General features: G+C 37.9%; 2 protein-coding genes across 2 annotated transcripts; both read right to left on the bottom strand.

Moving 5' to 3' along the window:
• Positions 1-87: 87 nt before the first annotated feature.
• On the bottom strand, positions 88-1,969 carry LOC145914019 (intraflagellar transport protein 43 homolog). Its single transcript, XM_083001794.1, has 3 exons — positions 1,820-1,969; positions 1,014-1,290; positions 88-598 (listed from the first exon to the last, which is right to left on the bottom strand). Exons 1-3 carry the CDS (start codon positions 1,914-1,916, stop codon positions 373-375), a joined length of 600 nt encoding a protein of 199 aa, XP_082857920.1. The 5' UTR covers positions 1,917-1,969; the 3' UTR covers positions 88-372.
• Positions 1,970-5,572: 3,603 nt separating this feature from the next.
• On the bottom strand, positions 5,573-10,888 carry LOC145913906 (uncharacterized). Its single transcript, XM_083001675.1, has 10 exons — positions 10,764-10,888; positions 10,588-10,673; positions 10,258-10,353; positions 9,462-9,585; positions 9,240-9,275; positions 8,908-9,168; positions 8,156-8,261; positions 7,646-7,800; positions 6,345-6,514; positions 5,573-5,774 (listed from the first exon to the last, which is right to left on the bottom strand). The coding sequence occupies exons 1-10, from the start codon at positions 10,864-10,866 to the stop codon at positions 5,589-5,591; spliced, it is 1,323 nt and encodes a 440-aa protein (XP_082857801.1). The 5' UTR covers positions 10,867-10,888; the 3' UTR covers positions 5,573-5,588.
• Between the last annotated feature and the right edge of the window lie 2,375 nt (positions 10,889-13,263).

Below are 13,263 nucleotides of genomic sequence, written 5' to 3'. Positions count from 1 at the left end.
AAGTAAACACTACATCATGACTGGACAACAGTGAACTTTTTATTTTAAGTGCCACATCGCTTTTCATCGCTTGATGAAACTATCAACCAGTTTTTGAAAAAAATCTGTTGCTTTAGAATAAATACCATCGTGTGCAGCAATTGGTTTAATAATAACTCATACAAAAATATAATTTATGCACCAACTGAGCCACAACAAACACGAATAAAAACATATGAAACAAGTTACAAAAACACATGAATTTTAGTGTTAAAATTTTTGAGTCTCAACAATAACAACAAAAACTTCATTTTTACTATTAATTAACAGCCTAAACACCCCCTCAACTCCAGTGTTGTCCTAAATCTTCTTGTAAGCATCTGTTTTGACGCTTCAAACAATCCTTTCTTGACTGGGCTTCTGCAGAATCGTTGCTTCCTGTGGATTACTTTTTAATGACGTGCAAACTTCTGCAAACAGTTTTTCCCACTCCCATTCTTCATCCTTTTCTTGACGCACTTCACTTTCAGAGGGAAGGTTCTTAATCAACACTTTTAAATCAGTTCCACCATCCAGTGTGCGAAACGCTGATTGGTTCATTAAATCAACATCCAGTTCTCTGCAAAAAAAAACAAACATTTAAATCAATGTCTTAAAAATTTTCTTAGTTGCCGTGAGGGATGCTTTCAGAAACTTACACTTCCTTCATAACTTAATATGCAAGAAACATTTAACTAGTGAATAAAAAAACGTTTGTAAAAGCAGGTAAAAAGGTTTGATATCATTGCCATATACTGCTATCTCTGTTCAATTTTTGTGGTTTATGGGTAATTGTCAATGTATTTATGGAACAAAATCTAGATGGTAAATGTTTAAAAAAAATTTTTCAATGAATTTGGATATTCGTTAGAAATTTTCAACAACAAAAAAATCAGGATACTGCATAACCAATACACAGCAACTCCAAGATTAGAAATGTACTATTTAAATGCGCAAATTGCGAACTTCCATGTCAACAATTCTATCACAATTACCTGAAAGTAGCCATATTGTTGGAGGCTACAGTGGGAGGTGCAGCCATTTCCTGTTGCAAGTCGTCCTCATGTAGTTCTTCGAGGTCAGGAATAACTTGGATTTCGCTACCTGAGTCACTAACGCTGTCTTGATTCACCAATCTTGAGTCAAAAATGTCATCGTCATTTTTGCTTGTCATGTCCCAGCCCATTTGGCGACGCGAGGGCCGAGGTGGTTGAGAAATCTGATTTGCAGAAACATCATTTGCATCTGGAGTTCCAGTGGATGGATCATCAACTGCCAAGAAGAACACAGTTTAGGTTTCAGAAATGTTAAAAGTTAAAGAACATAAAACCGAAACAACACAATCTGCCTGCCTCGATGCTGACTGCCTGGCCTTGTGGTAATAATACTAAATGAGTACCTTATCATGTAGGCCTAGCTTACTTCAACCATGTATTGTCTAACTGACAATTAAAATGCAAATAATTTAAATTCTTACTGCAACCCTTTTATGTCAACTAAACAGTGCAAGTAAATTTTTAGAAAACTTGCTCTCTGAAAAAACTTTCCAACCTGTAAAATCTAGAGAAGTCTCATCTGACAAATCTGCAAAAATTTTAGTTTTAATCCCATGCAGTAAAATATGTTATTATACAAATCTTGTTTTCCATGCAATTTTGCTTCTGTATATACATATAAGTGTTCTCATCTAGTTTATGTAAAACCCAAGCAAATACTTTGTTGGCGTTTAAATGAGTCCTTAGAAAAGAACGTCAACGTTTAGGTGTAACATTTAAAGAAACAATAAAGTTGGCGAGTTTACCTTGTTCTGACTTTTCAGGTACTTTTGATCGAGCCCGTCTTCCCTTCTTCACTTTACTTTTTTGGGCTGGGATATCAAAATCAAAATCATCGTCCATAATTATTGTTTTTCCACTTAGCAACAGGAATTACACAAGACGCCAATTTTTTGCAAACATGGAATTTAATTTTGTAACTCCGTTGTTAAATCGGATGATAGCAAACAAATCGGATATGGTCAACATACATTTCCGATTCGTTTTACATCACTTCAACGAAATACCTGTGTTTTCTGCCAAGTGGGCCACAGTATGGCTTTTAGATGGCCCACGAAGCTGTATATTGGAACACCAAAAAAGTTCCCCACGCTTTTTATACAAAAAACATCTGGGCCACAAACTGGTGATGCAAAGATATCCGAATATTACGGATATTTCAATATCATTCCAAATGCTAACATTGGCACAGAATATAATTTCAACAGGAAACCCTACTTACAAAATATTAACAGGGAATCCAATTTTGAATAACAGTGCTTGGGAGCGTACATTAACGTAAGGTTTCATGACGAAACGATCACTAGCGATTTTTGTGCACGAATAACGCAAGAAAACAGAGTTATGACGCTACAGCGATAATACAAAGTGGTATTTATAGTAAAATAAGTGTTTTGTGGCCAAACTCAATTTTGTGAAGTCAATGAATATTCGACCAAATCGAATTGCTCCTTTGTGCAGTTTTATGCCTTGTAACTTTTGTGTTATGTCAAGTCAAAATTAAAAAAGTCATGCTGTTTTCGCAACAGATGTCGTGTCCATGTTTTTGCAACTTTTCAATGAAAAACAGAAACGCGTAATTCACAAAGCAAGCGTGTTCAAAATTGAATAAAAGCCTGTAAACAATTTGACAATGGGTCGCCAAGAAGGTAAAAATGTTCATATAATCCACCAAAAAAACAAAGAAAACTGAAGCATTAAAAATACAAAATATTGCATTGATAACAAAAGAACACAACACCAAAATAACGGTTTCAATAACTCAATTAAAATGGAACAAGAACGGGCTTGGTTGGGAATGTAACACGAAGTTTGATACTGGTGGCTGAAAGAGCTGTTCCGGTCTGGAGTTTTGATGCGGCTGAATAACACAAAAAAGTTACATTATGGTCAATAATTAGTTCTCAAATTTTTGAACATTTTTCTGACGGCTCCTTTTTTGCCGACGACTCGCAGTCCAAGTTCAAGATTACAACACCTGAAGGATTGTGTGCAAACAATCTTTCTTGCTATAGGCCTACTTGTAATAGAACAAATAATACAGGAGTATTTCTAGCCCGGCCGGACCTGTAGGAAATGCGGGGCCCGCTTGGAAACTTAAATAAGGGCAGTATTAAATCGAAAAACAGACTGGGACAATTTAGAGTTTTAAATTTTTACTATCTTCATGGTAAAGTGCTTGGCTCCAAGCTTGGATTGGTTAATTGTGCGTAGAGACCGCCCTGATGGTTCTATATACCACCAATTCAAATTGACTATACATACTCTACGTTTTTCCCCGAAATCAATTCGCTGACTATACTGTACAGGATTACAAAGAACAAAAAATTATTTATTACCACATGGTTGGAGTCTTTCTTAACGGCGGCCTGGATTTCTGAAAAAATATTTATGTGTGATTTCACTGATGATTTTATAAGAGCATTTTTTCCAAAAACCTCGTGATCTTCTTCTCCTGTTGAGTTGTTTTGAAACAACTTCAGTCCCAGGACAAATGAATTTATCATGTACCATGTTGTGAAACCACTCAAATGATAGCTTTTGATAAGTTCTGTTGAAAATTAATGCAGGATATACAGTAAAAAATAATCAAAAGTAACATCTTACTTGTGACCTGGTGTAAATATTTACCAAATTATAAAAAAATTTACTCAATTACTTGGGTTTCGATTTTGCAAATTATCATTCTGCTTTCACTGATGTAATTTTTATTATTTCCCCTCACAAACTTTTCATATGATTCTGTGGTGTTATAGTTCTACTCAAGGACAGCGAGGCTTTACCAGTGATGAACACTTACCGCTTTTTGTCACAATATAAACAGGACCAAATTTTTGGTTCGTTGGTCAGAAATCCGCAAACTCTATTCCCACACACGAAACTGCTGCAGTAGTTGCATTGCACCAAATTAAAAAAGTACTTAACGTTTATGAGACCGTAAATACATTGAACGATGTAATGCTAAGGCTATTATCATTTACGGTTTTGCAACAGATTTAACATTGAAAACAAAATCCATATTACTGTAGCATGGTTGTTGAAACAGCTTAACAGTTATATGTTGTTAGAAAGGAAACGTTTGCAAAGAATTAATTTTGCCTCATTAATATGCGCTGTGTTGTTCATGTTTAAAAACCCGTAAGTTACGTCTATTGCACGAAAGCTAAACACGCAAAATCTGCATTGGGAAATCACGTTTCATAGCGTAAGTTTGCCCCTTTACCCCTCGATTTAATATCAGGCCGAAATTTCTTCCACAGACATCACAGATATTTCGCAGTTCTGTTTCAGTTCCTTTGACCTCAGAGACTCTTTTCAGAAGGAGACTGCTTAACGTTCTGAGAAAAATTCATCAAAGTAGTACCAATATTGTTGCATAACCTTCTGTAGTGTACATGACGTACTTGATACGTTCTTTCTCTTTGTTTCGTATCTCCGCGTCGCGATGTATAACTTGTAGAATTAATTTTTCTTCCTCCAGCTCGAGTTGATGCATTAGGAAAGTTCTGTCCACCACGAGCAGTTCCTTTTGTTCAAAATTTACCAATTCTCTGCCACAAACAAGCCAAAAAAACTATATTTCTCGAAACCCTGCTGGAAGAAAGCATAGGTTTACCGGATTTCACAGCTTGTAGGCCTAACTGACTTTCTCCTGTCCCACGTGTATGTACATATATATAAGGTTCACAGGCTTCGCAGCCAAGGCATTGCAGAAAGGCTGGATCAGCCACTTTTTATATACATATATATATATCATCTTGTATTTCGCTTTTTCTTTTTAGTGATGTTACAAGCGGTGTTTTTTCCTCATTTTTGGTAACTGTTTTATGTCTTACATGCTCAAGTAAAATTTCACCTTTCATTTTACATATTCCACACCTGATTATCGTGCTGGTGCTAGCTACCACACATAAAAGACTTGTTCTCTTGTTAGCATCACCCGCCAAAACTACAAAAGCCAATTGATAATGGATTTGAGTGCAATTATTTTTTATTTTAAGAAATAAACGGAACAGAACTGATGCCTAACTTATATTTATATGCCAAACACCTCTGCAGCCCTTTCATTGCCACGATTACTCAACCGCATGATATGTCATCAAACATTCAGTAAAACTATTTCAAACAATGAGCCATCGTTGAGAAGTGTTGACAGAGGTGATGACGTCACGACACCACGAAAAGATTCCTTTTAATCGAGGTATTGTCAAGTTGTTTGCGTGGAAAACTTTCTGTTGACTCATAGTATTCTTTTGTCACGTGCGCATAATATCACGTGACTCTGTCTCAGTTTCTACCATAGAGTAACCTCATTGCGAAATCTCAATACGTTTTAAACGACGTTGCCTACGACCCGACAGTCACTCACAGTGCGTACATTGTTGGTCAAATAACTAGAAGCACAGATCCAGAGGCCAGCATAAAAAAATGTTGTCGGTAACCTTATATATATGGTAAGTAACACACATACTTCCAAAAGATTTACTTTCTTTTTAGCGATTATTCGACAACATTTTAGTTTTTGTAAGCGAAGCGACAGACATCTTTACACACATAATCCAAAGGAGATTGCTGTTCTTTTTCGAGAGGCGATCCATTCCTGTCTACGATCCAAACGCGTTCCTCCGACCCGGCAATGTTAAGCAGTTCATCCAAATCGTAACTCTCCGTCCCAGTAGGACGGAAAAATTGAACAAAAGTCTGAAAAGTGCATCCAGGTGTAAAGGGATAGTAAATGAATGCAGCATGGTGAGCGATTACAAGGGTATGTCGAGCAGGACAAAATTTAAGCAAAGAATGCTGCGCATGTGCTATATACCAGCCGCGACAAGGACTTTTTTTTAAAAAGCACATGAAGATATAATGGAACCAAGCCATTACGATAGACATCCCTTGCTTTCAAAGCAAACAATAGTGTTCGTCGGCTAGGCTGAAATGAGCTCTGGTGCGTCGCGCCGGCGACACCCCCTATATATAATATTTTGTGTGTAATTGCAATGGATACAATATATAGCGGTTTATTGTGTTTATGAAGAACTACACACAGGTAGTTCTTAATACATCGAAGTCTCAAGTGCCCAAGGCCTCTAAATGGCTGAATTTGGCCCGGAGATCGGAAATATTATATCAGACGACCCACAAGGCAAGTGCAGGTATACCTCTGTAATGAACATTTATACAGGAAATTTTCAATGTGGGTCCACACCAATAAAACATTATTGTGGAATCCATTCCATTACAGACATGCATGTGGCTGGAACGTATACATACCAGCACACCTTCTTTGCGAAGAGCCTCTGCCGGTTCCAATACATCGTCATCTGATGGGGTATCAGTAACTACCATAACCGCGTATGCGTGACGGTCTGGATGGCGGGTTTCACTCAAATACGTCATTAGACTATAATTCAAGGCTGCTCCTATGTTGGCTCGCCCGTCAGCTTGACAACAAGAAGGAAAGAGTGTGATGGCAATGTAACATAACTACAAACTCAAGCAGCATTTGTAGTGGTATTCTTGCTGCCAGGCTTAGTAATTAATAAGAATTGCTCTTCTGGCACTTAAGGTACGAAAGTGTTTATTCTAACCAACGTTTCGTCCACCATCCGGCGAAACTTCTTTAAGGTTATGTGCCAGGACTGAAGTCTCGCCGGATAGTGGACAAAACGTAGGTTAGAATAAACACTTTCGTACCTTAAGTTCCAGAAGAAATTCTTATTAATAGGGATGCACCGAAAGTTCGGTTTGCCGAATTTATTCGGCCGAAACTAAGGTTTTCGCAATTATTCGGTTTCGGCCGAATATTTCTGCAAAATTCGGCCGAAACCGAAACTTTTTTATTGCATATAACGCTGAAACACAAAGTTTAGAAAAGGTCAAAATCATTGTTTAAACTGTACGAATATGTTCGTTTCATTTGTTCACTTTCACAGAAATGATAAAAATCAACTTTAAGCACTTGGTACAGGAAGACGAGGTTATTCTTCAAGCGCCAAAAAAGGCTGTGTGATAGGATAAGATGTAATCCAGTATATGTTTTGTTTAAATTTATTGCGTTTAAAGAGATGGATACCAAAATTAGTTTCGGTTTATTCGGCCGAATTAATTCGGCAACTTTTGCCGAATATTCGGTTTCGGCCGAATATAAAAATAGCTGTTTCGGTGCATCACTACTTATTAATCAAGCAGCATCGTTTCTACAACACTGCTGTGTCAATTGTCATAGCATAGAGAAGTGATTCCCAACCTTTTTGTAATCACGAGCCCCTTTATAAATCATCAAATCGATGAATCCATGCATTGATACTAGCACTCAATGACCCCCTGAAACAATCCAACGGGACCTTGGGGGTCCGCGAACCCCAAGTTGCGAACCACTGTAGAGCCTCACTATATTAAAAATCTAACGGAAAATAATGTACAAATACTTGATATAACTGCGTGCCATGCACTCTTTTTAAAATAAATATCCTAACATCGATACTTTCCGCTTTCACTTGATTAAAATGGGACTTTCTTGTTTTCCCCGTACTTGCAATTTACATGCACATGCACTTTCCCTGTACCCATACCTAATTGATTGTACGTTTGCATCTGAGCTCGTTCAAAGAATGTGGACGGATCCATGTTGTTCGTCTCGTTTAGAGTGACCGCGTGTTCTAAGTGGGGAGACGCACTGAACGGGATCCGAGCCACTCTCAATGCATCGATTCCAAGGCTGTATGTCCTGCGAACAATGACAGTTGTGACGACACAATGGAAACAAACCCAGGGTATGCACAATTCGAACAACAGCTGTGTTATAGGACTTGATGGAAATATATTCTGACTTCTATCTTTATGTATTTGAATCAGTATAAAACCAATGACTACAAATGGTGATCATTGACTGTTGGTCCTTTTTTAACGAAAGCGCTTTGTGTTTATCGTAAGAAAATCTAAGAATTTTTATTATGAGACTTGGGTAAGATCCGATGCTGATAGCAAAGCACTAGTATTCATTATGAACCAAAAATGTTTGTGCTTTCTCTGATGAACGTATTACCATACGAATAAAAGCTTTGCAAAAAAGTTTACCGTACCTAAGCATGGAACGGGTAAATACTTTGATAATCTGTATCCAGTTTCTGGCATCTTTCGCGTGTACAAGAACCACTAAATCCATAGGCAGATATGGTGGACAAGGTCCTAAAAAGCAAAACAAATAAGGTAGGAACGAAAAGGAAAGCAAGAAGTCTTATATACTAACAGAAAAACAAACACACAATTTCCTTTTTATTTGGCAAGCAAGATGTTTCCTTATCCAGCAAGTATGGTGGAGGATTAGGTTGGATTATACTCGTGTTTCTAATTTAGGTAATTTGATTCCCTGTTTGCCGTCACGAAGGCTTGCCATAACACTTAATCCCGACACCGTACATGAAAATGTGTATCCCAAAATTTAAAAAAAACCTCGACAGCGTGTTTAAATACACGCAATGTCTCTGACTTTTAATGCAACTTTAAAAGAACGTATCGTGCAGAATGACACACCTTTACTTTCCTAAAGACGAACGAATAACGCTAAAAGGCATTAACACAAAATCAGCAAAAAAAACATTAACATGTAATTACATTTTTCGGAAGCTGCTATTGTGAATTTTCCATGTGTTGGATAATAACGGAATAACGAGGCCTATATAGTTTAAATGAAGGGAGTGGGAATCATCGCTGCAATTAAGCAAAGATCGGTAACTGTATACATTAAAGCTAGCAGAACATGTGGCAATACAGTTATAAGATATCAGTAAAACAGTAGTGCTTGGAAAAAACAACGTTGTTTTACAAATCTCACTTGCGCAACATTGCTTCGGTTGGCTCCAAGTTCCGTTTGAAAGACATCGTGACGTTGCGGCTTTAGCCATTGGATAAATATAAAATCCTTCGCTGGTGCAAGTAAATTCGCAAACCGAACCGATTTTATTCGAATCGCTGCAGGCGACTTCACCGTTTTGAAATCGACTTGAGATTTGCGGGCAAGTCCCTGTTGGACTCTGCCTTCTTAATGTTGGAAATCGGGTTGGATCCGCAATAGTGGTTAAAACTGTTGGTCGAACTGCCACACATAGGAAAGTTTGCTTTGCGTACAACGTTTTTGTTTAAGAAACATATTTAGACTGTACTTACCTCGTGGCCTTTTTATAGTCGCATCTGAGCCTGATCCTATAAAATATTGAATAACTAATGTATTTGTTGCCCACTATTTGTCAGTTAGTATTTATTTTTGCAAATATGCATCGTATAAGCCTATACTTTCGTACAAATTCAGTTAGAAACGATCGAGATAAACGTGCTTTATTGTGATTTATATTTCTTACGGGTAAAAACAAACAATTATACAAGTTTTACCTCTTACACTTGGCCTACATCGCTCATAACGATTGCAGTTATAGGATTTGCAGCAACACGTGCACATGGAAGATACCAAGTGGTTGTTACATTGATTTTGAATCGCATTGAAGCCTTCTTTGTTCTGGAAATAGGAGCAATTTATATTAACCTATATATAGTTTATACCAGTCTTTCTCTATACCGTCTATACACGATCACGTTTTACAGTTCCCCCACTTTAGATTATTTTCACTTTAAATGGATTTCTTTTTGACGAAATGCATACTTTTGCCATTACCGGTCCTCAAGTGCAAAAAGCTTGAGGACCACCAGTTTAGACAGGCGGTGGAAAGCAAAATTAAGAATACGCCGATAAACCGCAACTGATGTTGTTTCACCGAACAAAATGCGATACACGATTAGATAAGAACCAATTTGGGGATCGGCGTTTCGCACAAGCAGAATCTTGTTCACTGGAAACAGTTGGGTCCGTTGCTCCAGCGACAATCCAATAAAAATTTTGAACTCAGAAGATGAGACGGAAGTATGAGGTAGTGACTTTTGGCTTGCAAAAATCAAACGCAAAACTACCCGTAAACACTGAATGTTTTGTCCTTAATCTTTCTTTGCAGAAAACTCGGTTAAGCCGGATTGGATTAATTTTAATCTTAGCCCAATTCGGACGAATGCAGATTATTTAATCCGCTTTATCCGGATGAATTTGTCAGACAAATCGAATGTGAATTCACTTTATATTCGACAGACAAGTTCTGTCAATGTTTCAGTAATAAACTATAATTCAGCCGATCATTGCCTGGTTTTTATTGTTTCCGCATGCGTTGTTTTGTTTGCATCCTTTCCACATAAAAGTTTCATCTCCGTATCGACGAACCGTCGTAAAACAGCTTCTCTGAAAACGTGAACACATTCACGTGTTAACGTCACAAGTAGAAAAAAAAATGGATTCGAAGACGAATTTGGAAAAGCACATTTTCATTTGAATCAAAATTTTTTATAAAATAACGTATAGATATGAGCTGGTGGTGTTAGTCGAGCTGAAAGATTTGCATTAATTTTCGTTTCAGTGATTAAAATGCAGTTTTTATTCTTATGTTAACAAAAAGAAAATACGTTTTTTCCGAACCTGCGACGGCACGCAATAGACTTGGCGGCCGGTCCGTATGCACATGTTTTCACTGGGAGATCTTTCGCAACTCCAACACTTCAACCCTGTTCACAAAAGTATATTTTATCCTAAATATTGACATCATTTCGTTTGCTTCCACAAAAAGTTTTCGTTCCCATGTAGAACTCTATTACCTTTGCATTCACGCACGTTGCAGACCAAAAGTAAAACGAAGAGACAAAAACACATATGGATCTGACACATTTTGTCCCAGAATTGTTTTCCTGCTAAGTCCATCAAGCCAGTTTCCTGCAAAGTCCATCAAATGTCTTCGAAATATTGCATAAGTGCCTTTTAAGCCCGTTGGCCTGAGGCATTTGAGACAATTCCTTCTCAGAAGAGGAGCGAAAAAATGTCTCCCATGCCATTTTTTGTGCAAAGAATATGAGCATGACATTGTCATAACAAACTGTAGAAGGGCAAGGGTGCTATTCGCAGCTTTGGCGTTGGCATGTCACCTACGGTTTTCTGCCTACGCAATAGCAACCACCTGCGCATTTCGATCCTTCAAGAATGTTGGTATTGGCTGCCAGTTTTCTTTGGCCTGAGAGAAAATGTTTAAGGGGGTGTATAAAAGCTTTCGATTGTATAAAAACTGTTTTTCGAAATGAGATATTTTAATACGATTGCTTTGGTTTTATTCTTGCGTCATAATGGAGTATTCATTTACAGTTCTATCATACTTTTAATAGGTTGTGTTTACTGCTTTGCCCTGAATAATATGTAGTCGAAATCATATGGACCGACTAACTTTGTAAGTCGCGCAAACCACACTTTTCCACTGCATAAAAAAAGTGTTTTGTTAATATTTCAAGAAGTTTAGTCTTTTCATCCGTATCAAAATCAAACATGGCATATGACATATTTTGTTGCGGTCTGCTTTGACCTTTACCCAGCTAACAAGGCCAGTTCATCAACAGGGATCTTTCCATGAAGTTGTTATCTTCATTATGAACTGCTTGCAGCGACTTCTTTAACTTATCCAGCCGACCTTAACTTAGGTTGTGAGAATTGCTGGATTTAAAATCGATTTGGTAATTTTCAATTCGCACGTCATGTTGCTTGCAATTTTAAGGCATCGCAATTTACTGACATGGGCGGTAACAATGCACGATGTACAATACAACGCAAACTTGCATAACAGGTAAGAAATTGCTTCATGGGGGCCAAACAGCTCAAACAGGTAACCCTCGTGGGCTGTTGAACTAAGGCATTTATAACTTAGCATATCAATTGCTAGGATATCTATGCAGGACACCTGGCAATTGTATTGGTCTTAAATCAACGCCATCCCTTTGAAAAGAGGAACAAGCAATTTGAAAGAAATCTTGCTACAAGCTTAAATGAATATCGGATACAAAACCAAACATCAAAGCACTGTTTGGAAAAATAGTGCTGGCTATCTTGTGATTGGATACGGACCAGAGCCAGCATGACAAATTAATTCAAACACACCAATCATACGCGGCAGGAATTGTGACGCAATAGAAGCACAGAAGTTTGACCTTTTCGCAAAAGCAGATGTGTTTACAAGCAAATGTGGGAATTATACGTTTTTAGAATATAGTAATAAGGCAAATGACATTGGTGGGTACTTACTGCTGACGTGACAAGGCTGTAAACCTAAAGGCTAATCTTTAGCACCGGAACTACCTTGTGACTTTATTTCAAATATAAAGAGTAATTGTATTGCTGGGAGTATTTTGTTTGATATTTTACAACAAAAGTTCTTCTTGAGGTAAGCTGTTGTCAAATTTTTTAAGTAACTGGTGGCAGTAATATTTTCCCGAGTATGGAATAAAGGACCCTGAAATAGGAGTATTGATCATGTTATATGTATCGTTGTTTAACATAAGTTTATCAACAGTCAAGTCCTGTATGCTGGGAAAATCTTATTTTCCATAATACTGGGCTTGTATTAATGACCACAGCTGCTTAACAACAACTTGTTAACCTTACACACTGGTTCAAGCTAGGCGAAGACGCATTCGAACAAATATTAAAGCTAAGCAAAGTGGAGCCAATAATATGAATTGTGTAAGCTGCAGACAGATGGCCACTGTTTCGACCTAAAAGGTCTCATCAGCGCAGCTGGTGTGACTTTCAGACGACTTTGCTGACCAAACGGCCAAGCAAAGACTTCCACTGTGTGGTGACTATACAATCACCGTCATCCGTTGGGCACCAAACTAGGTGCAACCCTACGGAGATATATTAAAGCTGTTGGCAATATCCAGCGATTAGCCGTGAATAAAATGTCGTTTCTCGTCATGACAGGGTTCAATTAACCTTTATATGTTAATTTAATGGTGGTGTTTCACAAGTCTGAAACCCTGAGGACAGGTTCAATGTTGATCATATAAATTTAATGTTGACCATAGAAAAAATTTTGAAATCACTTACGATTTGTTATATTCGAACTATACCCGCAAATTACGGAAAGGTGGTCACGTACCACCAGAAATGCGGTCGCGTACTACTAGTGGTACACGTACCACCGGTTGGGCGACACTGACTTGCGCTATAAAAGAAATTTTGCCATGTCACCAAGCGCCCCCCGTACGACTGCAAACGCCCCCAGGGGGGCGCTGGCGCCCACTTTGGGAACCACTGTTCTAGACCACTAATTCGCCC

The sequence above is a fragment of the Ascidia mentula genome, chromosome 9, assembly GCF_947561715.1.
Source record: "Ascidia mentula chromosome 9, kaAscMent1.1, whole genome shotgun sequence".
Lineage (NCBI taxonomy): Eukaryota > Metazoa > Chordata > Ascidiacea > Phlebobranchia > Ascidiidae > Ascidia > Ascidia mentula.
The sequence above is the reverse complement of the archived record's forward strand: the minus strand, read 5'-3'. Positions and strand labels throughout refer to the sequence as shown.